Source organism: Equus przewalskii, chromosome 25 (genome assembly GCF_037783145.1).
Source record: "Equus przewalskii isolate Varuska chromosome 25, EquPr2, whole genome shotgun sequence".
Classification (NCBI taxonomy): Eukaryota; Metazoa; Chordata; class Mammalia; order Perissodactyla; family Equidae; genus Equus; species Equus przewalskii.
Window position 1 is genome coordinate 21,723,464 of NC_091855.1, and position 27,533 is coordinate 21,750,996.

The 27,533-nt window shown below is 47.0% G+C and overlaps 2 protein-coding genes across 15 annotated transcripts in view; one reads left to right on the forward strand and one right to left on the reverse strand.

Moving 5' to 3' along the window:
* ANGEL1 (angel homolog 1) overlaps positions 1-27,533 on the reverse strand; it is a 66,547-nt gene that overhangs the window by 11,667 nt on the left and 27,347 nt on the right. For 2 of the 11 annotated variants that reach the window (XR_011532790.1, XR_011532791.1), the window contains exons 1-8: positions 12,608-12,771; positions 9,276-9,851; positions 8,145-8,371; positions 7,620-7,689; positions 6,358-6,791; positions 3,955-4,081; positions 3,538-3,648; positions 2,900-3,109 (exon numbers count right to left, since the gene is read on the reverse strand). Coding sequence is in view for 4 of the 11 variants with exons in the window: in XM_008536315.2 (XP_008534537.1) it covers positions 3,538-3,648; positions 3,955-4,081; positions 6,358-6,791; positions 7,620-7,689; positions 8,145-8,371; positions 9,276-9,851; positions 13,608-13,710 (1,648 nt within the window). In the remaining 7 variants the exon portion in view is untranslated. Of the gene's footprint in view, positions 1-2,899; positions 3,110-3,537; positions 3,649-3,954; positions 4,082-6,357; positions 6,792-7,619; positions 7,690-8,144; positions 8,372-9,275; positions 9,852-12,032; positions 12,233-12,607; positions 12,772-13,607; positions 13,723-23,813; positions 24,397-27,533 lie in introns of those variants that run through there. The other 9 variants (XR_011532788.1, XM_008536322.2, XR_011532789.1 and 6 more) reach the window with 8 other exon arrangements.
* Positions 24,417-27,533, forward strand: part of LRRC74A (leucine rich repeat containing 74A) — a 30,951-nt gene continuing 27,834 nt past the window's right edge. For all 4 annotated transcript variants that reach the window (XR_011532792.1, XR_011532793.1, XM_070593266.1 and 1 more), the window contains exons 1-2: positions 24,417-24,805; positions 26,104-26,232. Coding sequence is in view for 2 of the 4 variants with exons in the window: in XM_070593266.1 (XP_070449367.1) it covers positions 24,769-24,805; positions 26,104-26,232 (166 nt within the window). In the remaining 2 variants the exon portion in view is untranslated. The remainder of the gene's footprint in view (positions 24,806-26,103; positions 26,233-27,533) is intronic.

Below are 27,533 nucleotides of genomic sequence, written 5' to 3' on the forward strand. Positions count from 1 at the left end.
AAGGTCTCCTGCAAGTACTTGGGAAGAGGACAGTACGGTGGGTCAGGTATGGGCCAGTGGTGAAGCTGGATCCAGAACCTGCCGGGCTAGGAGGCTCATCAGACACCCTTCGCTCTGTGGTCATCTAGTCAGTTTGCAAACAGTGGTTTACAGAAATCACCTAGTAACAGTTGCTTTTTCCTACAATGCACTTTGGTGGACATATGGTTTGTTCCCTTGTGTTAAAAGACCTGAAGCTCCAGGGTTCAATGTAAACATGCACATGCTCACGAGAAAGAAAACACAGGAACCCCTGTGCGTGTTTAAGAACCACGTTGGCAAGAAGAAATCATCAGTAACTGAAAATACTAAGAAGGGGGGACTTAAAATTTAGATTGCCTTGGGGCTGGCCCCGTGGCCGAGTGGTTAAGTTCGCGCGCTTCGCTGCAGGCGGCCCAGTGTTTCGTTAGTTCGAATCCTGGGCGCGGACATGGCACTGCTCATCAGACCACGCTGAGGCAGCGTCCCACATGCCACAACTAGAAGAACCCACAACGAAGAATACACAACTATGTACCGGGGGGCCTTGGGGAGAAAATGGAAAAAATAAAATCTTTAAAAAAAAAAAAAAAAAAAAAAAAAAATTTAGATTGCCTTCCTAGGAATTATTTCCTCCCAAAGGGAAGGGGGAGAACGAGAATCACAGTGGTTTTTATCACACAACCCGGGTGGTGCAGAATGTGCCAGCGCAATGCCGTGTCAGCCTGTGAGAAAGTTAGACCATCACTACTGGCACCCTGGCTCCTTTCACAACCCAGATGCTTCCCTTAAAGTCAGCGTCAGAGTCAAGTCTGCAAGTTTTGATGGGCGCGGATGGGTTGAGTGACTCTGGTATTGGACTGGAAATAGTATTTCTTAGCACATCTAAACACATCCTCTAAAAAAAGAACTCACACACTATGATCTCCTTGAACTGACTGCTGAAGTCTTTCTACTCATGGTCTAAACATGGTGGTAGTTTTTTAGATTTGGAATCTTAAAAGAGCTTCATCAGGAGCCTGTTCAGCCCTGGGTGGAGATAATACACAGATGGAAGGGCATGTTCACAGAATGCAGTGGATGGCTGTGTTTACCCAAACTTAACAAACTCAATTTTGAAAATACTGCCATTATTTTGCGCTGTTAGTGACCTAGATACTTCCCCCATATAAGGATTCTACTTACAAAGTGATTGTCAGTATGTATTTTAAAAGTTCTTGGTTTGTTTGTTATAATTTGAAATGCTTATTTTATGCTTCAAGTACAGCACTGATTCTTTCTCTAATAACCTCTTCTTAACATGATATGACCCACGCGAGATCCTGCTACTGATTAACTTTAGAATTTTGTAACCTCACAACACTGAGCCACTGTGTCCCTGCTGAGCCCAACTGATACGGGCACTTATCCCAGTTCCTGGTACATGCCAGTCGCTCCATGCTCCCTGCACAGTGGCCACCACTGTTATTAATATTGTTATCGCCACAGTTGTAATAATACACTTAGCTTTGCAATTAAAAAGGAAAAGCGAGCCAGTGAAATGTTCACTGCTCGGTGCAAAATGCCAATTCAAATTAAATTCCTACAAGAAATAAATGAATGCATTGCTTACCACTGGTCCTTTTACTATAGTTTTTCCAGTCATTGCTAGGTTGTCTTAAGTTATTCCTCTGGGAGTTTCTTCAAGAAAGGCTTTTGGTTGAGTACAGAATTCTTGAGTCAGATCGTCCTCCCTTGAAGCCTTGCTCCACTGTCTTTTGAGTTGAATGTTAATATTAAGAAGCCTGAAGCCAACCTGATTATTTTTACCCTTAAAAGTAGCTTGATCTTTTTGGTTCAACTGCCCAAATAATTCTTTTATCTTTGGCTTCTAGTAGCTTCACTAGGACGTCTAGGTGTTGACTCTCCTGTGGCATTTTTTACTTAGACATGGTATAGCCCCTCAATCTGAAGATTCAGATCTTTCCATTTTGGGAAAATCTTCCTTGAATCATACCTTTAAATGTTTCTTTGTGCCATTATATTGGTTTTCCTCTTCGTGACCTGCGATTACATGTAGGTCAGACGTCCTTATCTTCCACTCCTGTTATTCTCTCTCTAATCCTGTTTATCCTTTCACTTCCTCTTCACGGTGCCTTTCTGTGTCCTGGCCTCTGTCTCTTGCCTTATTGTCAGCAGTATCTATTCTCTCTTGTGCGGCAGTCCATTTTGCCCTCATTTTATGTGATGTTTATTTTTTTATTCCACTTCTTTCCTGAGCTCTGCAGCTTACATTTCATCTTCTAATGTCGTGCCATGTGCCTGAACTTATTATATAAAGGCAATTATTCTATTTTAGTGCTCTTATTTTATAAAGGCAATTGTTTAATTTTTTTTATTCATGGGAAAATAATCATAATTTTCCTATGCTCCATGGCAACCCTCTTTATCTTTGAAGTAAGGATTCTTTATCTGCCTTTTATGTTTCCCGCTCCTTCCACCTTTTTTCCGTGTGGTATTTTAATATGGATCTCATGCCAGTTCCTTTGGGCAGCCCAGCTTTGAATTAGCTGAGGTTTTCCTGTACCAGCTATTTGTACAAAGTTTACGTAAGGGAAGAACTGAGTAGGTATTCCAAGTAACAGGAGTTTCCTTATGATGCAGGGCCGTGGATAAGCCCTTTCAATCTTTACTCCTCTCCAGGCAAACGAGACAGGCCGCTGTATGAGCATCTCCTCTCCTCTCTGCTTTATGCAAATACGGCTTGATTCCTTATCAGTCCTTCCTCCACTGCCTCTTTGGACCAAACAGGTTCAGAAAATCTCTTCTTACAACCTGTGCATCCTATTCTTGTTGATGAAACAAGGGATTTGGGTTTTGCGCCTCAAAGTACCCTCCTCACCTTGAAGAAATGCACTCTGCTCGTTCCTTCTGAGATCCATACAGCCCCACGGATAAGTCTCTCCATACTTCCTCGAGCACCCTTGGCACCATCTCCAGCGCTTCCTGCAGCCATTCCACCTGTGTTGTGCTTCCTGGTTTCAGGTATCTTCAGATCTCCTACTTTTCTCAAAGGTGGAGTTTGCATTTCTTTTTTCCATTCTCCTTGTCGCTTTGGAGCGGTTTCAGAGACAAGAAGGGGAGAGTGTCAAGTATACTCTGAAATGTTCAATCTGGAAGTTCTCAGTAGGAATAACTTTTTATGACGAGCAGGACTACTGTCACCTTATGATTTTCAAAGCCCCATCATATGTATCTTCTCTCCTAAATATACTACATACATGCTAGTCATTAGCAGCTTACTCAAGGTCTCAGAGCTGATTAGAAACTAGGTCCCTTGCTTCCTGGCCCATGTTCTCACCACATTGCACATCCATGTATGTATATGGCCAGTGAACTCCACTGACCTTCCTTCTAAGCATACATATTACCAGAAGCTGATCTCTAAGAATTATACCTAGCAAACACCAAGAAACCACATAACTGATAGATACCAGGGGTGAAGAGGAAAGACCAAGAAAACAAGCTTAGTTCCATTACCTGGCTTAGTGTCTGTCACTCCTTCCATGAGAACCAGTCCTACTGGTCGCTGACAGGCGATGCTGCAGAAGCGGAAACGCAGCAGGAAGTCTCGGCCATACTTCCGTCTCTCTGTAAACCAGGAAGAGCCAAACAGTGAAAGAAAGGAAGAGAGCCACCTGCTGAGATCTCCTCAGCACCGATGCCTCCGGCACAGGGACACAGAGGAAGTCTGGCTCTGAAGACAAGGAGATTTTCCAACCGCTATGATGTAACTTTGTCCATATCATCGGGTGACCATGAGGAGGACAGTGAGGAAAACAGAGGAACTTGCTAAGAGAATTGAAGGGATTACACTTTCTCTTGCCACTGAGGTACCAGCTTTCTTCCAAAATGGGCATGGAGGCACAGCCAACCAAGAAAGTGGCGCATGCTCACCTGCTCTCTTGGGGCGACAGGACGTGACATACTGACAGCAGTCAGTGATGCCCAGGGAGCTGGGCCATAGTGGGGCCTGCAGCTTCCGCTGGTAAAGCTGATGGGAGAAGTCTTCCTGTCCAGATACCTACAAGGAAAGAGCAGGTGGGAATGAAGAAACCAAGATGGAAAAAGGAAACAGCCCATGTTTTGGGGCATGTGGACAAGCACACACACACAATCACACACTACATACACAATGTAAGCAAAACACATAAGTCTCAGGGGAAGGTTAACAATAAGGAGCTAATTAAAACCCCTACTTTTTTTTTTTTTATTTTACAGGAAACACTGAAATTTCCATGAGACAGGAATGGGGGTAAGAGAGTAAGGTGTGCAAGTCAAAGAGAACAGAACCCGTGAGAACATTTGGTCCCCTAAATTTCACCTGAGAAAAATCTACACGATTCTCCACAGGCAACATCAACTTTCAAGGGCTTTAACTTCCAGTGGGAAAAGGGTTATCCTGATCTTTGGATCTTCTGCATCGAGGTCTAGCATCTTAAGCCTATTACTGGGAAACCACAGGGTCAAACCGAATGGGAAATGCACCAAAGCACTTTACCGTATCTACATCCCCGTCCTCGGTCAAAGACAGTGAGCATCCTGGGAGCAGACAGAACGCAGGAGGGGAAACAGTCGGCAACATGAGTCATCTGCATATCTCCAACATGTGCAGCAAAATCCCCTTTATTTCATTTAACAACAATAAATACCTGAATGCCAACTATGTGCCAGACACCAGCTGAGTGCTGGGGAGAGAGCAGTGATGAACAACCTCTCTGCCCGTTAAGGAAGTCAGTTTTCAGTACGCCATCTGAGGTAAAACAGACCTGGGACTCAATGGTCATCTACTAGCTGTGTGACTTCGAGCAAGTTACTTAACTCTACTCTCTTGGGTTCAATATCCTTTACTATAAAATGGAGTAACAACACCACATACAATTAAGAATCTTGATGATAATAAGTATTCCCAACTACTGAAGCAGGAACTAGAAAACACTTTATGTGCATTATCTTATTTAATCCATCAAACAAAAATAAACCCTCTGAAGTTGGTCCCATTATATCCCCAAAGTATAAATGAGGTAAATGGGGCTTAAGGAGGTTAAGTAGCTTGCCCAAGGCGGCAGAGCATGGATTTGAACTCAGGACTGTCTGGTTTCAAAATGAGTGCCCTTAACCTCTATGCCTAATGGTGCCTCTCACACGGCAGGCACTCAGTAAATTCTTTTTCCCATTCCCTGAGCTCCTTGATTACAGCCACCTTTGGCAGGATGATGCTCTCTCTGCACACATGGCAACCAGGACGTCGCTGGCGCTTGAGTAACCTCATTAAAATAAAAGCCGAAAGTGCTCAACAATAATTCAGTCACTTTGTGTCCTTTCCCCACTGTGCCTTGCCAAAAGTTAAGCAATAACTTGGATCAGTAGGGGCAAAACAGAGGAACAGGGAGATTAAGTGACATATAAAGAAATCAGCACAAGCTGAAAGCCCGTGAGGGGGGCCAAACAAACAATGATAAAACCATGGGATTGCTATGCTGTCAACAGTCAGCAGTTAAAAGAAATGAGACAGATCCACATACACACTGTTGAGTGAGAAAAACCAAGCTACAAAATGAAACATACAGTAATATACCATGTTTATAGATACACACACGATAGAGTATAGATCAGCTGTTAGAAGCAATCACAGCACAGTACTGGAGGGCAAGAGCTCTGGGGCCAGACCACCTGGTTACAAATCCTGGCTCCACCACTAACTACCTGCATAGCCTAAAGCAAGCAAATTACCTAATTTTTCAATGTCTTAGTTTCCTCACTTATAAAATGGAAACTACAATAGAAATTGTGAAAATTAATGAGTTAATACACACAAAGTACTTAAAATAGCACCTGGCACACAGTAAGTGCTTCATAAATGTAAATTATGATTACAATTACATATTACAACATGAACACAGATATCACTGTAAATGCATGGAAAACGATCTAGAAGACCACCACCAAACTTCGAACAGTTATTACTTAATTCTAAGGGGAGACGTGGGGAACGCAGGTAATAAAAGGGGCTTTGGTCTTATTTTATAATGTTTGAATTCTTGCAAGGATATACTTATGTATTACTTATAAATTAAAAATAAATTAATGAAAAACAGAAAGGATTCCAATATACCCAAGGCACTCAAGAGTTCCTCACTTCCAGGCTTGGGTACAAGCTATTCAACAGAACAAGAAAAGCAAGAGAGAGCCAGAACAGGCGTAACTGAGGTCCCTGCCACAGAAGCAGTGCTGGACGCCAGCACCCGAACCTCTCCCTCGGCTGTGTTCCCATCCCCACAGCAGCCTCCCTCATTTCACCTTCCAGGCTGGCATTCCATGGTACTGGAGCTCTCCATCCCTGATGAAGTTGTAGAGAGGTGACTCAGGGACGGAGTTCAGGTCCCCACACAAGATGATGGGGCAGTGGCTGCCATCCGACAATCTGGCCACCTTGTCCACTTCAGCCAAGAGAACGGCCATCTGGGCCAGCTTGACATCGCCCCGGCGTGGGTTGTACAAGACGTGGGTATTTGCCACACACAGAGGGGCCACCGACACTTGCCCCAGGCCTTCTGGGACTAGTGGCTGCAGCAGCAACACCAAGCCCACGTTGTCCCGATTGAGAAGCTCCAAACCAGGCCGGAAGTACTCCACAGGGCTGGCGCAGAGCAGACGGAATCTCGTGGGCTTGTAGCAGACAGCACAGCCATCTGTCTTACACCCAGTCCTCCTCTTGTAGAAACAAGTAAAGCCTGCAAGGAACACCCCACCAACAAGACGGGTCAGAGTCCTTGAAGCCTGAATCTCTCCAACCAGTGGCAGGAGCCCGGGCCCGTGCGCCTAAGGCTCTGCTCCTGCTGCTCAGTAAAGGGAAGTCCTTGCCCTGCCAATTCTGGGTCTGCAGAGGTTCCCTTACAGTTGCAACTAGATGACTGAATGGCTAGAAGGGGAAGGAGAGACAGAGGGTAAGAAGCAACATAACTTGATAGGAAAAGCATGGAGTCTAGAGGTCGAGGGCCCAATGTGGGCAGCTGTCCCCATGCAGACCGACCCCCAGTATGCAGACTGTGCTGTTCTCCCAATGGGTGGCCTGGCTGCAGACCAGTGGGAAGAGGATCCCGCAGTGGTGGCTTGGAGCATAGCACCCAAGCCAATGCCCCAGGAGGAGGCTCTCATCTGGCCCTTTGAGGGCTGGAGCAGTTGCAGCCTCCCCAGATGGAAATCCCATATCACGGTGAGTCTGACAACTGGATGAGTGCACCAGTGCACCAGTCCTAGTTTTGTAGCTTTGTGACCTTGAGCAGGTCACACAAATATTCAGAACCTGTTTCCTCACTGTAAAATGGGGTAACATAGTCAGCCTCACAGGGTCGGTGACTTCAAAGATTAAACAGCAATATAGGTCAGAACTGCTTTAAAACTGCAGAACTCTACTTTCTTTCTCACCCACGCAAAGAAGGAGCCAGCTCACAGTGAGACTGAGGGTTTACTGAGACAAAAGAAAAAGACGGTGCCTTCAGGAGACAGCAGACAGGGCTGTAGGAAGAAAGACTGGCCAACATGCCAGGGGGCTGCATTACCCATCATTCGCAGAGAGGGCTCCAGCTGCTCCCAGTAATGATCTTCCTGGACTTCCTGGAGACACAGGATCTGGGAAATTGACAAGGAGACCAGTCATTCCAGAGTACTCAGAGTGTGGAGTGACTCCCACCCTAGGAGCAGGCGCCGAGGCCCGGGGGGAAGCTGCTGCGGGTCTCAGGCAGGGTCACACTGAAACTTCCCACAGGGCTGACTCTTCCTAGATAGTCACCAGCAGCAAGATTGGGCCCAGAGTGAAGCTGAGACCAGACGCGTGCGCTGGACTCTCCCGCTCCTTGAATCCCTCCGGGCTCCCTCCCTGCAGAAAGGTGCTGCGAACTGTGCACCTGGGGAGAGTCTTCTCAACATCTGCCAGAGACTCATTCACTCCAGGTAGGCCAGCTCCAGGCCTGGGCAGGATTCCAATCATATGAACAACTATGGGGTTGAACTCATTTTCTAGGAGCACTGGGAAACAGGCCAGAGCCACAGCAAATGCAAGACAGCGCGTCCCCCCCTTCACTCACATCAGGGTCCCAGTGCTGGAATTCCTGCATAAGATTCGCAAAGCGATAGTTCCAGTTGAGGATGTCCGGGTGGCAATGCAGATAGAGCTCTGAGCTCTGCTGCATCAGGTCCTGGGCCAGGATGTTATAGGACATGAGAGTAAACTGGAACTGAGGACCATCCCCCGCCTCCAGGCCCTGAGCATCTGACTGAGCGGAGAAATCCTCCCATTCTCGCCATAAGATTTCTGCAAAGGGGTTGGGAAGAAGTCCACAACAAGGACACGTTATCCACAGGCCAGCTCCACTCCGGAGTAAAGTTCCTTTTCTCATCTCCCCTATCACCCATCCCTCTGCAGCAGTTTGAGCAGCATTCTAAGGACATTCTCAGACTAGACCGTAAGGGCAACAAAGCCAGACAATCTTGGCCTGTATCCCCACTGTATCCCCAGTACCTAGCACAGTACCTCACACCTAGTCCATGCTCAATAAATATAGGCTGACAAGTTCTTACTTTTGATAAATCCCTGGGTCTCTGGGGAATCACTCAGATGAATGTGCTTAACAGAAGTTAAAGACATTTCTAGAGTAATCTCAGCCTTGGGTGTTTTCTGGCCTCTAAACCTGGAAGAAGCCTGTGTAGCTAGAGACCACAACGCCTCCCCACCTCCCCTAGAGCATGGAGCTGCACAGTGGATTTCAAACCTGTGCGAACCACGGAACTCATACCTCAAATTTTCATGGAAGCCCACTATGTAATACAGACAAAACTGGAGTTCTTCTCGTTGAGGCAGAGAGTGGAGGCCCCGAGAGCTCTCCATCCCTACCCCCAGGGAGCCCCAGGGTCACCTCCAGAGAAACAGTAGCATGCAGAATCAGAACTAGGGTCTGCTCTCAGTTCTGCTGCTCCCTAGCTATGCGACTTTAGGCATGTCCCGCTACCTCTCCGCACTGTGCTTATTTCACGTATGAGATCACGGGGCTGGATGAGATGATGTCTAAGGCCCCTCTAGATCTGATACTGCGAGATTCTGAGAAAAACAGAATGCAGCAGCAGAGGTCCCCACAAAAGAGTCTTCCCTTTAGCAATGGCTCTGCCCACACCTGACACAACATGCTGCCCTGGTGCACACAGCCAGTTGTCAGACTCACCGTGATATGGGATTTCCATCTGGGGAGGCTGCAACTGCTCCAGGCCCTCAAAGGGCCAGATGAGAGCCTCCTCCTGGGGCATCGGCTTGGGTGCTATGCTCCAAGCCACCACTGCGGGGTCCTCTTCCCACTGCTCTGCAGCCAGGCCACCCATTGGGAGGACAGCACAGTCTGCATACTGGGGGTCGGTCTGCATGGGGACAGCTGCCCACGTAGGGCCCTCGACCTCTGGCAGTGGCTCCTCTCCTAGTTCCCTGGCAAAGGGCTCCTCCAGGTTCTCCGCAGCCCGCAGGTCACTCAGCTGTCTGCTGGACCACTTGTCCTCTGAAGCAGCAGCCTGCTCTCCGGAATTATCCATCAGGAGTGCCAGACTGCTCTGGGCTAGTCCCTTATCCACGAGGGGACCCTCGTTCACAGTCGAGAGCACCTGACTCGACCCTTCTTCTCGCCACTGCTGCAGCAGGCCCTCGCGCTCCTCCTGGTCAGGGCCCCGAGGGGCCATGGCAAAGCTGCCCTCTACCTGGGGGGACGAGCTCTTCGCCCAGAGGACATTTTTTCGACATGTGAAGAAAGCATCTAAGAAGAAAGCCAAAATACCATGTTAAGATGACAGCATCACCCAACCCACACTCTTCTCCCAACTAGAATGTAAGTCCCACACAAGCAAGAATCATATCCACTCTGCTGGTCTTTGTACCATCATTGAGCCTGCCCATTTTAGTGCCTGGAACAGCATCATGAGAGAAGGGCTTACTATGTATCAGGCACTGTTCTCGTGTTTTACACGTATTAACTAATTTATATGGTAGGGATCTGATAAATATTCAGTGCATGAATGAAAGAATGGCTGGCCCACATAACCTAGGACAGAGACGATCACATATAACCACATCCTGTTTATCTGGAAGTTAAAACTTCTATTAAACATCGACTCTCTGATTCTAAGAACCATGTTACATTGGAACCAGCGCTTGACCATGAATCAAAAGTGTGGGTTACGGTCTAACACCAAAATTAACAAAACGATATGACTCTGGACAATGCCCCTAGTCAGATAGACTCACTCTTGACCATAACATGAGGACAAGAGAAGTTTGAACTAGACAGTCTCCAAGAGCTTTTCTAGTTCCATAAATCTCCTCAGCTATGAATGCATTCCAAAAGAAAAATCCTAAAGTAGACAAAAAGTTGTCTCAAAATCTTAGCAAAGGTCCGTGGTCCTCTTCTCAAAGTGATTTCTTCTCATAAATCTTCACAAACTTCATTATCAGCTTTCCCCTTCCCTAATACATCAGAGGCTGTAAATGAGAAGCTACCAAGTGACAGCAAGAGACAGCTGTCATTTCTCTGCTACACCAGCCACAAATGACAGCCAACAGGCAAGAAAGCAAGAGTTTCACTCTGAAATTACAGCCCCCAACTCCAAGCACAGTATTTTGGTGCAAGTAACACCCCCCGACACACTAAATCACTTATTTACAGCACAGGACAATGACCTGCGATCACCAGAGAATCATTTGATCACTCTATCTTTTTTTAAGGCAAGAAAATTTTCAAAATGTTTCCAATGTTGAAAGACACTATCTTATTTACGGCCTATGCAGATTTCCCTCTAAACCCGTGGTTTTCAACCAGGGGCGATTTTGCCCTCAGGGGACATGTGGCATTGTCTGGAGTCACTGTGGGTGTCAAACTATGGGGGTGCTACTGGCATCTAGTGGTTAGAGGACAGAAATGCTCTTGAACAACCTACAATGCACAGGACAGCCCCACAACAAATGACCCAGGCCCAGGTGTCAACAGCGCCCAGTTTGGGAAACTCTGCTTTAAACTCAGGGGCTAGATTGCTGGCTTTGGTCTCAGGGACATGCTAATTCCCTGCCCTTGAAATATCCTCTACGTATACCAGACGGCAGAGGTTCTTGGGTTCACATGTGTGAGGTTACCAGCTTTCAAACTTAGGTTTTCATTGGTGGTGGTGGTTTGTTTTTCTGCAGCAGAATCCTTTTATTAAAAAAGAAAATATTCTGTAGAAACCAAATACACAAAGTTAATACAAGCGGGACTACTTTAACAGGTGTGGGGGCGGGGGGAAGGGGTAGGTAGCCCCTCCTCTGAGATCCCTAAAACTCTGCCCACTGGTCTAGAAACATCGGGACTAGTAGAGGCCACTAAGGCTGCAATTATGCACATGGGAAGAGTTCCAGAAATGACAGCAACATGGTTAAAGGAATATGCTTTAGTTCTCTGAAAACACTTCCTTCTGTGGAGCTTCTCACTCCTGAGAAGCATGGACACACAAGATATTCCTGAACTGAGTGCCTACTATATTCCGAGCAGTGTGCCAGCACTAGAAATGCAGGGAGCAAAACAGACAAGGCCCTGCCTCCTGGAGCCCACATTCTACTGGCAGACACACAGTAAAAAATAAACAATCTTTTATATGAAATATATATATCATAAATTACACACACACGGTGTAAACTTCCAGAAAGGAAAAGCACGGAATGCACAGTTGGACCTCTTATTTCTAAGAAAGTCCCTCTTAGTTCTGCTCCTTAAGTTGTCAGAGAAAGTCTGGAAGTTCTGTGGGATCTGAAAGAGGAACTGATGGTCTTCCAGGAGCCTCGGGAATTTCAAAGACTAGGAATGGGGAGGGCAGGCAGATCAGGAAGAAGTGAAAGAATAAATCTCTCCTCCCTCTAAGGTCTCAACTGGACATTGCCTCCACGCCGCCACATCTCTCCCTCAACGCACCGGAGAGAGCTTCAAAGCTGAGGTGTAAACATCGGATTCTGAGCATCCGTTTTTCAACCAAAGAGTAGGCTGAGCCAGGAGAGCAGACAGGCAGCAGCGAAAGGTGAGGGTGGAGCGAGGCCAGGGGAAGGCAGGTACGTCCAGGTCTGCACCCGGGAGACCCCAGGGCCCACCAGCCCCTCTCCACGGAGGATGCGGGCATCCTCCCCGACCCCGAGGTGCCCACCCTCTCCCCTCCCAGGGCAGTGACTCAGCGGGCGCCAGAGCATCTCTGCAACCCCGGGCCAGAGGGAGGGTCGGCTCCTGCCTCTCCCCAGCCCCGTTCTCCTTAACTGTGGCCCAACGCCACCAGGCCACCGGCGTGGGGAGGGGGCGGCCCGCGAGGGTCGTCGGCCAGGCCGGGGCGCCCAGGGGTCCAGGCCCCGCGCCCCGGGCCGCCGGCCGCCTCCGCGCACTTGGGCGCTGCCGGGGGACGGGGGTCGAGGTCCGACGCGCCCACACCGCCCAGGCTCCGCGGGGCCCCGCCAAGGCGGACCCGGGCCCGGCACCCGCCGGGAAGGACGCGGGGCCGGTACCTGAGAGGGCGCGGAAGAGGCGCGCGGCCGGTAGCAGCAGGTAACAGAGGCACGACGCGATCATGGCCGGCCGCCCGCGCCAGCGCCAGCGCCCGCGCCCACCTCCCAGCCTCGCGTCGGCCGCAGGCTCTCCTGCAGCTCCGCCCCGCACTCGCCCCGCCCCCGACTCCGCCCCCGGGCCGCCTCACGTGGGGGCGCTGCGCTTCAACAACAACTTTATTGGGAGCTGAGGGCCACGTGTGCGGCCGCGGGGAGCCTGTTCCCATGGCAACAGGCCGGCCCGGCTCCCGGCTGCCATCGGAGCGCCGGAGTTTAAAATTAAGCATCTCTCTGGCGCGTGCATAGTATTATTCTGAGGCCACAGTTTTATTCTCACTTCTGCCGCCTAACTAGGGGGTCCCTCTTGGGTCCACCATATAACCTGTCCGCCCCTCAGTTTCCGCATCTGTAAAATAAGGGGGGGGGGGGAGGGAGAACTTTCTCTGAGGCCTCACCCAGCCCTGACTTCGTAATCTCACCCCTCCCAGCCCAGAAAAGAGAGCGAATTCTTCTCTATTTTTCTCCTTTTCCTGACTCTACCGTCTTCCCCAGCTTAGGTGTAGGTCACACATTGAGTCCACACCTTTGTCTCCTTCCCCGTCCTGTTCCAAATTGACCCTCTTTTTACCGAATTTGGAAAAAAGGGGGTGTCCCATTGGTAACGGAGTCAAGAAACGGGCCGGAAAATACTTCCACAAGGGCAGGGACCAAGCCTGGTTGGTTGGTTGGTTTTCATCGAGGTATCTCTACAGTACCTACAACAGTGTCAGACACGTAGTAGGGACCAAGTAAATCTTTGTTGACTGAACAAAGCATATGTCACGAAAGGAAGATCAGGTCTCCCATCACATCTGTGCTACCCAGCCATCTCTTTGAGTCTCTGCCAAACCCCACCTTCAATCTTCTGCCCCAACCACACTCTGAAGAAGTAAGGACTGTATAATACTCCCAATTTCAGTACCCAGTGTCTGAGCTGTGCAATTTCCAATTTGTGGCTGGAGCCTCGGTTGTTCAGGGAAGCCCTCTGGGGAGTCACCAGATCCAGGACCAGCCGGGTACATCATAGCACTGAGAGGCTAAAAGGAGAAAGAAGGAGAGAGTCAGTATTGTGGCCTTCCCACGGTTTTTCCTTACCTTGAGAGGCAGTGTCTATCTTCAGGCAACAGCCCTTGCCTAAGATGACACACAGGCCCCAGGGGCCATCTGAAGGTTGGGGAGCCTCTTAGAAACTAACTCAGAAGTGTTAGCTCCACCTAAGGAGGCCCTGAAGTCAGGCCCACTCCTTTGATGTGGCCTAAGTAGACTTTCCTTGTACCTTCCTTCCATTTTGTCCCAGTAGTTACCCAGAAGTCCAAGTTCCAAATCAGATCCTTAATCCAGGTACTTATCTAGAGATTATGTTTATCATTTTGTGAAATGAGGATTCCCTTATCCTCTTCGAAATGTCTTAAAAATACAAATTCCTAGGCCCTACTCCCAGAATTCTCATTTAACGGGTCCGGAAAGGGGCCCTTCAACACTGACCGGATTCCTCTGGTGTACAGTTTGGGAACCTCTGCTAAAGGACCTACCCTCAGCTGGGCTGTTCGATGCATGTGTAGGCAACATGTGTCAGGCCAACTGATGCAATGTTCTTTCAGAGGCTTTTCCTGAGGTCAATAAGAATGCCCTCTTGTTTCCTGATCCATAAGCAGCTATGTTGGAAAGCAGAGGATCATGTGAGAATCACAAGCTTTGGAGTTAGACCATCTGAGTTCAGATCCTGGCTCTGCCACTTCCTACCCATGGAGCCTCTCAGGTCACCGGACCTCATGGAGCCTCCGTTTTCTCACCCAGCATAAGCTCTCAGTGTTTACTGTTACATATTTTGAATTTAGGTCAAAAACAGCTCTGCTACCGCTAAGTAGGGTCATCTTCCACAATCTCTGGCAGAAATAAGGGCTTTTCAAACTGTAATATGGCATTGCTAAGCAAGCCATAACTGCAGATTCCAAGGAGACTGGGCCTGGAGAAAGGCAGCCTCAGCCTTCCCCAGAGGAAAAGTACAGGTATAATCTGCACCATGTGGAGCTCATCACGTCAGAAACGTTCCAAGAAGAGAGACCAGATGAGCCCCTCAATTCATCTCAACTGTGATAACCATGAAGGCAATGACAAACATCTCCATCAACCGTGGAGTGGTTTCAAGGATGCAGACCTATCTACAAGGTAAGTGGGAGGTTTGCAATACTTTAAGGGATTTAAAATGTTCTTTTAGAGGGAGATTTCCTGTTTATAGGAAATTTAAGCCCTTGAGAGTTCAGATTTTACTTATGTCAACAGGTGTGTGTGGAAGTTCAACGTGGTGCCTTTATTAATTTATTGGTTGAACACGTGCAATATACAGGGGCTTCCTTCAGGATTGCAGAGGCTACTGACCAAGGCCTAGAGCAGTGCTGCCCAAGAGAAATATAATGTGAACCACATATGTAATTTAACATTTTCTAGAAGTTTCATATAAAAAGTAAAAAAAAAAAAGCAGGTGAAATTAATTTTAATAATGTGTTTTATTTAACCCATATATCCAAAAATTTAGCATTTCAACATGTCATCAATATTTAAAGGTGAGATATTTTATGTTCTTTTTTTTTTGGACTAAGTCTTCAAAACCCAGTGTGTGTTTGACATAGACAGCACAGCTCAATTCAGACTAGCCACATTTCATGTGCTCAACAGCTGCAAGGGGCTGGTGGCTACCACACAGAACCCACGCAGGACTAGAGGGCTCAAACAGCCTCTCAGCTAGGCTAGGCTGTAAAGAATTGCCTATGTTCAACTCTGCTGATAACCCGAGACCTGTACACTCCTAGTAACTTGGCTTCTCTGAGCCTAGTGTTTCTTCTGGGAATCTCAGGATTTATGGCTAGATGTTCCCAAAATGTGTCAGACCGGTCTGAGTTGATGCATTCATTCATTCACTTATTCACTGATTCACGCATTCATGTATTCATTAGAGATGTATCAAGCACTCATCAATGTTTACCCCAGCCTCACCCTTGTCTTTTCCTGACCTCAGGCCCAGTCCTCCTCTTGCATTGAAGACTCTAGCCCTGGACTCACCGTCTTCCCTACCTCAAGTCTTCTCACCACCAATGTGGATGAGTCATCCCGAATCCTAGAAGCTCATTGTCACCATCTCCTCAAGACCTCATTCCCTCTGTACTTCAGACAGCCTTGATGTGTCATTACTGGGTACTGCTCCATCTCTGAAATCATGAATTCACCCACTCTGATGGATCAGCTCATGGCTTTCTGCCTCTCCCACTTTCACTTCTGCTTCATCTGTTCTTTAACTCCATCAAATCCTTGAGTTCCCTATTCTGTCCTCAGGCTTCCCCTCACTCATCATTTCTTTCTCTATCCAACATGGAATCCCCATGAGCCATCTTTTAAATCACTCTCTGCCCAGTATCAACTCTCTTGCCTACTGTTCTTTGATTACACCTGCCTGGGTCAGTAAAACCATTCTCCTTTTTGCCTCTTATATCTGGGCTGCTGAGCACGGGCAAATAAAATTACCAGCCACACGGATTGGAGCTAATAGTGTGCTGGTCCCATCTCCAACCTCACTTCAGCCCTCAACCCTCCCCAGGAATCCTGTGTTCTTTTTTAGCTTTCTCTCTCATTTCCACGATGACCATTCTTCTCAAACTTGCTGTCCTATCGCCTCCCTTCTTGATCTCTGGAGATCATCTCCCTACCAACTTTAAAGAAAAAGTAGAACCACCAAATGAAAACTCTTACTTCCTGTTGCCACGCCAACACACTGACCAGCATCCGTAACTACCTTTTCCTCCTTCCCTCCCAACACAGTGGCTGACCCTCCACCATGCTTGGGATCCCGTCCCTCCTGCCTCCTCAGAGCACATGGTCTTTTGCTCACCCCTCTCCTTTTCGTCCCTGACTCCTTCTCATCAACATTTAAACATGCTCAAATCTCTCCTATATTATGAAGCCGTGCCTCAGCCCGTGTCCCCCTCCAGCCATCCCTCTGTCTCCCAACTTCTCCTTCACAGCCAAGCTTCTTGAAAGAGTTGTCTGCTCCTGCTGTCTATACTTCCTCACCTCTCATTCATCTTCGCTCCACTAAACTATAGCTTCTATCCCCAAAACTCCACTGAAACTCCCCCACCAAAGTTCCCAATACCTTCCTTCTTGCTAAATTCAACGGATACACTCCAGGCTTTATTATTTCTTGAATATTCTGTAATTTTGCATAACTCTCCTCGTCTTGTAAGATTCCTTCCCTTGGTTTCTGCGACATTCTTGTTTTCCTTCTAACTCTGTGGACATTTTGTCGTAGTGTCTCTCATTTCTGTTCATCTGAACAACCCGCTTTCAATGATGGTGTTCCCAGGACTTCATCGTTGGCCTCTCTCCTCTTCTTCCTTGAAAGTCCCTCCTTGAGAAATTTTCACCACTCCAATGGCTTCAAATACTGTCTATAGATGGACAACTCATCTAAATTTTTAACCCTTTTCCTGGGCCACAGACTCATAAATCCTGTTGCCTGTGGACCTCTCCAAGGATGTCCCAGAGATACCTCAAGGACTCAACACACTCAAAGTTGCACTCACCACCTTCCCTCACCGTCCCCCAAAAGAACACTGCCCCAGCCCCTCTGTCCTCTTCTTTATGAATGGCGCAGTCGTGGCCTCCTGCTTTGTCTTCTCCCCTTTTACCTTCATATCTGATCTGTCCCCAAGTCCAAGTGGCTTGTCTTTGTGTTTATTCAGTGATCCACGTCATCCTTGCAGCCGCTCCTAACTAGTATTGCCCCTTCTCCTACCCTCAGTCCACTTTCCACACCGCAGCCGAGCAGTCTTCCTACTACAGGAATCATGTCAGGTCACATTGCTGCTTAAAACCTCTCTGCGAACCCCACTATCCTCAAAATACAGCCCAAACTCCTTAGCGTAGCATTGAAGGGCCTTCACCATTGGCCTCTGCTCACCTCCCAGCTCATCTCTCAGCCCTTCTTTCCCACCACCACTCTCCCCACAACGAGAATCACACTCCAGCCTTCCTAAACTCCCTGCGTCTCCCTCAACATGCTGTAGGGACTTCCTGGATGCTTTTTGCTCAGCCTCAAATGCCTCTCCTCCCCCACCGGCTCTACCCCATCCCTCTGCCTTCACCTGGCTCCTGCCTAATGGACCTTCAAGGCTCAGCCTAGACACTCCTTCCTCATGGGAGCTTCCCTAGATCTCCAACGCCCACGTACACACAGACACACCACAGCTGCCAGTCTGGACCAGAAGCCTCAGTCCAGGTTCAACACGGTCACTGTCTGTTTACTCATCAGTATCCCTCAGTAAACTGTGTACTTCGTGAGGTTGAGCACTCTATCCCCATTGCCCAGCTCAGTGCCAGGGCTTTCCACACACTGAATGAGTGAACGAATGAATGAGAAATTCGTCTTTCTGAAGAGCTTCAGTTTCTTAAGGAAACCAAGCATAATAAGATCCAAACTTGCAAAAGTAGACACATAATGGGGAATTTCTTTGCATTTTCCAAAGCTTTTTTTTTGCTTTACAAATAATTCTGAAAGGCAAGTGCCTTTCTTTCAAAGACCCTGCACATTTGAAATCTGACTTGATTTACAACTCTCATTTTAAAAAAACAGCTCTTGCATAGAATTGGATATTATTACATCTAATAATAACGGCACCTATTTCTTTTTTTGGTTGTGCTTGCTTCCTCATCTTGCCTCCTAATACGGTTTCTGCCACCTTTCTTTGATTCTTTCCTCTCCATTCTTTCCCTTGGAAAGCTAGGCCCTTCAGTAATTATCTTATGCTAATGGCCATCAAATATAAGGGCAAACCTTCTCTTAAAGGGCCAGATCGGAAATATTTTGGCTTTGCAGGCCTCAGGCCTCTCTAGCAACTGCTCGACTTTGCCCCTGTAGCATGAAAGCAGCCACAGAAATACCTCAATGAGTGGTCATGACTGTGTTTCAACAAAACTGTATTTACAAAAACAAGCAATGAAGCAGATTTGGTCCTCAGACTAGTCTGCCAACTCCTAAAATACATCACCTGAGCCCAGACCCTTCTGAGCCATGGGCAAGCAGTTGCCCTGAGTAAGGAACAACCTCATCATGTTCAATGAACAGAAAGGGGGTCAATGCAGAGAGGCAGCATGGGCTCTGCAGCCAGACTGACTTCACTGATATCCCAGCTCTGTCACGTTCTAGCTGTGTGACCTTGGGCCAGTTACTTAACCTCTCTGTGCTCAGTTTCGTCATCTGTAAAATGAGAATAAAAATAGAATCTCGTGATAGCATACTAATAGATAGACAATTTAAATTTGTTAATACACGTAAAGTCCATAGAACAGTGTCTGCACTTATAAATGCTGTATAAATGGTAGTTTATAGGATAGTAAAGGGTACCTCTGTCTTGATTCCCACTAGTGGAAGTGTTGTAGCAGGAATATTGGCAATAAAGAAAGAAATTTATCTTTCTTTTAGCTTTTGGCTATACCTTGCCCTGGGTGACATTCTCTTTGACTTGTTTCAAGTCAAAATCATAGCTCCCCTCCTCCCTTGGGACGGTCTCTTTTGCCCCTGCTGTGTGGATTAACTGAGAGTCAGTTCACCTCCCACCCACTAAGCACCTTAGGGCTACCTCGCAGCGCCATGGGGGCTCGTCTCACAAACTGGTAGTTTAAAAGTACAACATTTAGATGAGATGGTATAGCGCATGCTGGTTATGTGGTTTCTCAAATGCTACCCCACAAAAAAACCAAAAGGATACAAATAGTCAACTGACTTTTGACAGTAGTGAAAAGACAATTAAATGGAGAAAGGACAGTCTTTTCAACAAATGGTGCTGGGACATTTGAACATCCACATGCCAAATGACCTATACCTCACACCTTATGCAAAAATTAACTCAAAATGGATCATAGAAAATGTTCCGGAAATGGATAGTGGTGATGGTTGTACAACATTGTGAATATACTTGATGTCACTGAATTGTCCTCTTAGAAGAGTTAAAGGAGGGGCAGCCCCAGTGGCCTAGTGGTTAAGTACAGTGTGCTCCACTTCAGCGGTCCAGGTTCAGTTCCCAGGCACGGGCCTACACCACTCTGTAGTGACCATGCTGTGCTGGCCGCCTGCGTACTAGAAAATAGAGGAAGATTGGCGTGGATGTTAGCTCAGGGAAAATATTACTCAGCAAAAAAAAAGAGTTAAATGGTAAACTTTGTGACAGTATAGATTACCAGAATAAAAAAAATCTTTTACTGGATCACAGACCTAAATGTAAAAGCTATAACTATAAAACTTCTAGAATAAAACATAGGAGAAAATCTACATGACCTTGGGTTAGGCAGAGAGTTTAGATATGACACCAAAAACATGATCCATAAAAGAAAAACATTGATAACTTTGATAAAATTTTACTTTATCAAAATTAAAATTTGTACTCTATGCAAGACACTGTCAAGAGTAAGAAACCTAACCAGAGACTGAGAGAAAATATTTGCAAATCACATTTCTGACAAGGGACCTTATATCCAAAATATATCAAGAACTTTCAAACCCAATAGGAAAATAAACAACCCAATCTAAAATAGGCAAAAAATCTAAACAGTGAAGAAGACAGGATATGAATGGCAAATAAACATATGAAAGTATGCTCAACATCATCAGTCATTAGGGAAATGCAAATTGAAACCACCTTGAAATACCACTACACACTTATTAGAATGGCAAAACAAAAACAAAACCAGCAATATCAAGTGTTGGCAAGAACATGGAGCAGCTGATGCTTTCATCTGTTCCCAGTGGGAATTCAGAATGGATTCTGAATTCAACAACTTGCTGGCTCACTACAAGGTTAAGCATACATCTGCTATATAACCCATCAATTTCACTCCCTAGGTGTTTACTCAAGAGCAATGAGAACTTATATTTACACAAAACCTGTGTAAGATTGTTTATAACTGCTTTATTCACAATCACAAGAGAGAGAAAATATGAAGATGTCTTTTGGCAGGCAAATGGATAAAGTGTGGTACGTCCCTACAATGGAATATTACTCTTCAACAAACTCTAGCTACTGCTTCATGCAATAACATGGATCAATCTTCAATGCATTTTGCTAAGTGAAAGAAACCAGACCCCAAAAAACTAGACTTTATATGCTTTCATTTCTGTGACTCTGGAAAAGGTGAGACTACAAGGATGGAAAATGAAACAGTGATTGCCAGGGGTTAGGGTGGGGGATAGGGTTAATCATAAAGGGGAAGCATGAGGGAAGTTTTAGGGTGATGGAACTATTTTGAATGGAACCATGGTGGTGGATACATGACTCCATGCATTTGTCAAAACCTATAGAATGTGCACCACAGAGAGTGATGTTACTGTTTGTAAATTCAATAAAATCAACCAGGAAATGGGAGGAAGATGAATGCAGACTGTGACAAAGGAATCCATTTACAAATGAGTCAGCTAACCACATTGAAGGGGATGGGAAGAAAGAGTTGACCTAAAGAATGGGAGAAAATTGTTTTGACTGGACACCATAAGGAGAAATACACACACGAAACTATATACTAACAAACAGTGTACTCTAGGTGGTAAATTTGTTTCCAGGGATGTGGTTTAGCAATTCAGAAACTACTTTATATGTATACTAGAGGTGAACAAATAAGTAAATATATTGTAGAAAATGAGAGCCGAGTTTCTTGAGGAGAAGAAAATGACCAACGTGCAAAGGAGGAAGGCATAAATCTCCTGTGGTGCTGGACTCGAGTCAGAGCTATCAGTATGCACTCATGGTTTTTGTTTAATATATATACAGATAGATGGATATAGAAATAAACATAGATGTGTGTTATGCATGGGTTAGTATACATATATACATAGATTTCCTAGCTCTATCCACTGGAAGGGACTAGAAGCAGTGACCACCCAATGGTGATGAGCATGCCAGCGCCCAGATCCAGGTTCCCATTCTCCTTGGAAAAGTGGTTGATTCTTGTGGTACCAGAAAAGAAGGAAGGGATCAAAAAATAAAAAGAGGAGTACGCATGTCGAAAGGGCACAGGAGCCAACCTGAATGAGCTCCCCTAACCAAATTTGGAAGTTGAACAGCAAAATAAATGATAGTATTGTGACCTAAAAAATAAAATGAACATCCATGAGTCCCTCATTAATATAAACAAGTGAATAAATCAACGAATGGGGGAAAGGGACCACTTTCTCCTACAGAGGAATTCCAATGAACAAATGTAGAAGGGAAATAGAAAATCACCTGTAGAGCACCACGGTAATCATTGTTGAGGCAAGACCCATCAATGGATGCTAAAATTAGTGAGCAAAAAGCTTAAACAGAAATAGGATATTTGCATAGAGTATCTTCTCCAAAATATGTATTCATTACAAAGGGGAAAATAGTAACTTTACAGTAGAGAAACCTGGCAGGTACCACCTTGACCAAGCGATCAATGTCATACTTATCACCATCGAGTATTCCCAATATGCATCGAGAAGGGCACAGCAGCTCTGGTACCCTTCCCAATACTCATGACAAAACATCAGACGAACCCAAACTGAGGGGCATTCTACAAAATATCTGACCAGTACTCCTCAAAAGTGTCAAGGTCATGAAAGACTGAAGAAATGTCATAGACCGGAAGATTCTACCAGACATGATAAACAGTGCCACGTGGGATCCTGGAACAAAGAATGGACATCAGTGGAAAAACTGGTAAAATACAGTCCATAGTTTAGTCAGTAGTACTGTACCAGGGTTAATTTCTTAGTTTTGATCATTTTTCCTATGGTTATGTAAGAAGTTAAGATAAGGGGGATTTGGGTGAAGAGTATATGGGAACTCTACTATTTCTGTAACTCTTCTGTAATCTAAAATTATTTCAAAATAAAAACTTTTGTTAAAAAAAGGATACCCTTCAGTAATAGAGAAAATTTTAAAATAATAATATATAAAAAGAAGTTGTAGATATTACATGGCATGATTTTTTAAAAAGATATGAAAATTTTAAAATTATGATTCTTGAAAATTTTTATTTCTCTAGAATTGGCTCTTTGTGCAAAAAAAAAAAAAAAAATTCCTGTCCGCCATTTAAAAAAAGCTCTGATTAAATCACACTCCTATTCAATAATCTTCAGTGCATCTTTATTGCCTTTTAATTGCCTTTGAAACCATCCCTGAAATTGCTCTGGTCCTTGTGGCCTCCCTTTTCCATGTTACCCTTTGCACCCCTTACTCCCCCAAATCCACTTTGGGCTCTGCTGCCTTCCTTTATCCTGCATTCCCAGAGATGCCTTTTCCCAAGGCTCTACTAGTCTAGAGCCCATGGACGCTCCCCAGCATGGAGAAACCTCACCCTCCCTTGAACTTGCGGAGAATCTCCCTCATGACCCTTATCAATTTCCAGAACTGCCCTTAAACCCTGGTGAGCGGTGCCTCTGCCTGGTAGCTATTTGGAATGCCTTCCTCCCAGTTTTCTAATTCTTTGTACCTGAGACCACATGGTGCTGGCCAGGTGGAGCACCCAGAGCTTAGACCAGGACCTACCTACACTCTGGTCCCCATTTCTCTCCTTTAAGGACACTTTCTTAGCCTCTGCGCCAGCATGGGGTCGACCAGATGTCCCAAGGGTCTCCAGGACTTGTTTCTACCAAGTCAACCTAGGTCATGATCACTCCCTCTGGCCTGTGCAGTATTTCTTTCAAGGACCCACATGAGACTGGACCACTAGAATGGTGTTGCCATTCTGATTTAGGGTGATTCAAATTGTTTATATGAACAGGAAGGCTTTGCCAAAAATATTTGCCCAAGACCCTCACATCCTAGAGGTGGCCCTGTCAACTTCTATCTTGTATTATACGTGCCTTGAAAGGTCCATGTCTTAATCATGTCTGCATCCCCTCCCCTATACTGGTGCCTAACTTAGTGCCTTCTACTTCGCAGATGCTGCATAAGTAGTTTTCAGAATAAATGCCTGAAGGAATGAGTGACGTCTCAGATTTGCATATTTCTTTTGATCCAGGGTTCGAACTATATTTTCCCTACACAAATGTCTAGATCTTCATCATCTGTCTGCTTGGCAAAGAAGGATTTTCATGTCCCCAAGCCCTCTAGTCACTGACCTGACTGTTGATGAGCTGAAAGCTTATCGAGAAGGAACAGCACGCCTCCAGATTCTCTTGACAATAAACTGCAAATGAACTTTAAGTCCAGAACATGTGAGAATGGCCAAGCGTGGGAACGATGATCGAATGGCTTCAAGTTAGGCAGCCCAGTCGTTGGGATTGAACAATGCTTTGGCTGCAGCAAATTGTAGTGATCGAACATATGTTTGTCGTTCTTTGCTTTTGATCTTCTGCTCCAAGGTTGAGGATACTCTCCCAAGGGGGAAAGGAAAAAGGAAGAAGCTGGGTAGGAGAAAACTGACTTCACCCATCACTGAAATATTTCGTACCCGAAACACAACCACCTTGAGAGAAGAACATGGTGGTGGCTCTTCACAGTCACCTGATTAAGGGGCTTGGGTTTGGTCCTGACTCAGAGGGAAACACAACACCACTGAGAGGCCCCCCCACAGCACCTGCACACGCACAGCCAAGCCTGAGCTTGGCCCCAGGGGACATATGAGAAAAGATGACTGCCAGAGCCACCAAGAGGGTGGGAGACTTGCTGTTGCCAGGTCCACCCAGATGGATCACAATGACTGTGTGAGGTCATGGAATGTTGAAAGTGAAATGAAAGTGGCTCCTAAGTCACAAAGTCACAGGCGGGTGGGCATCCTTTCAACAGGGCTCCCAGGAATAGAGCTGTGCCACTCTCCCTGATGATCCTGGGAAGTAGCTACCTCTCCCAGATGGAGTTGGGGTCCAATCCATGCATGTCCAATTCCCAGCGAAGCCCACTCTCCCCAGGGCTGGCTGGGATGGAAGGATAACTACAGGCCCCCGTGGGATTTGTCTATGTGAGGGCAGGGTGTACAAGGTTTGAGACAGTGGTAAAAGGACAGGTGTGCTTCTTAAGGAAGCAGCAGAAAGGTGGCAAGAAGCTGGCAGCAGCCCCCGAGAGGGCCCTGGCACCATGGACGATGAGGAACCTCTTGAGCCTGAGACACAAGGTGAAAAGGCATCCCATCTCTCACCATTCAGGCCCTGCTGGGCTGCCTCAGCACACCATCCAGGGACCACGGGGACCCTGAAGCCCCCTTCCCTCCCCACCTGGGACCCTCTAGAATTGAGATGATGTGTTGCCTTGACTTGCCCTCAGGGCTTGCCAGACAGGGAGTGAGAGAGTCGAATGCAACGCTGTGCTGGAATTGGCTCATACCAGCTCTAGGCGACTTAAATTTTCATTTTGTGAGCTAGAGGATGTCACGTTGGTAGTTTGAAGTCAGCCATGTTGGGAATACTTACACCGCCTGAATTGGCTAACACTACAAATCAGGATTTTTTTTTTCCTTTGGTCTGGAGAGCCAGTTAAACATTTGCCAGCACCCCACTGGTTGGATGGAATTCTAAAGTTGTTTGGCTAATGAGGAAATTAAGATTCAGAAAGTCATCACTTTTGGATGTGAAGTTTGACGGCTACACAGCTGTATGTCTTCCCTGGGTGGTCAAAATTTGGGACCCCCGCCACGAATGCCCAGCCCACCCACAGAGCAAGTTGGCTAAGTTCTGAAAGGTCCAGTGGCAGAAAAACCACATCTAGCAAGTGCAGGGGGCTGGTGTGAGGGAAGCTCAGGACACATGTGTTTAATCATAGCCATTGATTTCCACCCCAGGGAGATTCTGCAAGCTCTTCCTTCTGTGTGGGCATAAATGTCGAACTGGAAGGAAGAGAAGCTAGGTCAAATTCTTAGCTATCAAAGTCATCCCTCTTGCTCCTGGACTGCTCCTGCTCTGTTTTATTTTACATTTGATCCAAGTCACCTGCCCTGCCCTGCCCCTCGCCCTCCCCAGCATCATTTGTGCCCGCCATTGAGGAAGCCTAGGCATTGGTGCCTATTCTTTCCCCAAAAGAGTAAAGTAGACCCTGAACCCCACCAGAGCCATAAAGGAGAAAAAAAGGGCGCAAGGAGCCAGTCTTTGAGGCAGGCCCAAAACGGGGAAGGGGGCAGGAGCAGCGAGTCTCCAGAGAACACGGGGGGTTATTAGCACAAGACCCCCCAGACCATTCAGCTGGGAGGCAGCACCGTGTTGGGGAGCGAGTGCTTGTAGAATGGAGTCCCCCCACAGGACTTATACACCCTGCGGTTCCCCAACACCTGGAGCCACGTGAGGCTGGGGGACAAAGACTGCACCCAGGTTCTGGGTGGCAGAGGAGGGGAATAGAGAGAGAGGGAAGCCGGCAGTGGGCTCCACCTGAAAGGCTGGCAGGTTTCATTTCCAGAATCAAGGAGATGAGTTTTTCTTCCAGATGAGACTGAAACAGTGGCAGCATCAGAGAACAGTGACGAAACACTCTACTGTGAGGCCGGAGCCACCCCGGCTGTCGAAAAAGAGAAACCAACCCACGAGAGTTCAGAAACAGACCTTGAGATGGAAGGTGAGGCTGGGGCTGGGGGCTGGCCTCCTTCCTCAGACGCCAGAGACATCTGGTTTCCCCAGTGGGCCGTGGCGCTGCCTGGCGGGACATCCTGCGGAGGGAAGGTGGCAGAAATGCCTGTGCTCAATTTTACGCCATTCCCTCCTCAAAGCTAGCCTGGAGGCAGCAGCTGCAGCTGCCCCATGCTCGTGTCCTGCCTCCTGTGCAGAGCGGCCACATCAGCTTGATGAAAGCTGAACCAATCAATGCACAGGGATTTCTGGTTTTCGAAACGTTTCCACACGTGGCATCTTCTGTCACCTTTGCAATAGTCCCAGGAGGTAGACATCATTCCCTGCCTTTTACAGAGGAGGAAACTGAGGCTTATAGAGATTGCATGAGTTGCCCAAAGCCACGGAGAGCTTGCCAATGTTTGCTGAGCCTGTGTTCGCCCCACCCTGCCAGTCTGCCTTCCACATTCCATAGACCAGGGGCCCTGGAGTGTTTGTAGCCCATCTTGCATCCCAGCGACTTTCCTCTACTCACACTGAAGTTCTTGCTTCCCCTACTTGAGAGCCCTATGTTTTCCCTCGAGGAATCCAAGCTGCCTGGGTGCGTGGGGGCGCAGGCTGAGCTGCCGCAAAGACTCCTTGTTGCAAACACCTCTCCACCCTCTTCTCCCTCCCAGTTTCCCCAGGGAGGAAAGTGCCCAAAAAACCACTGAAGTACGGCACGAACAACACTGGCTCCACCTAATGGGCCAGCCTCAAACTTCCCAGGCTGAGGCTAGCCCAGGGGCCCTCCCTCTCCTGTGTCCTGATGGCTGCCCGGTGGGCTCTACCGAATTCAACTGGGAAGCTCCTCTGCACGGTCAGCTCAGGTCAACACACAACTGCACCCTCCACACCAACCTCCCCTCCGCCACCCCCAGCAGCTTGTTGCTCTTTTTCTGATTTCTTTTCCGCTTCAAGTCTGCTGCTAATGTCACTTTCAACATGGAATTGCACCTGGTTGCCGGAGGTGGCAGATAGGAACGCTGGATGTTTTGTCCCAGGCTCCTGCATCTATCTCATTCCCCCTCCCCACCTCCGCTCGTTGCAAGTGATAACGCAGCAGTTGCAAGCTGCCTCTAAAATGTAACCACAGGGAATACAGCTCGACAGGGTCTGCAGCCTCAGAGCAGCTTTTGCACCAAGACAAAGCTGGGGGCGATCTACCCTGCTTTGGCAAATGGGAACCTCCAATGACTGAATTTGGCACCAACAACTCTGTGCGGGGACAGAAACCCGGGACTCAGCTGCTCTGGCTCCTAGTGGCCCTGC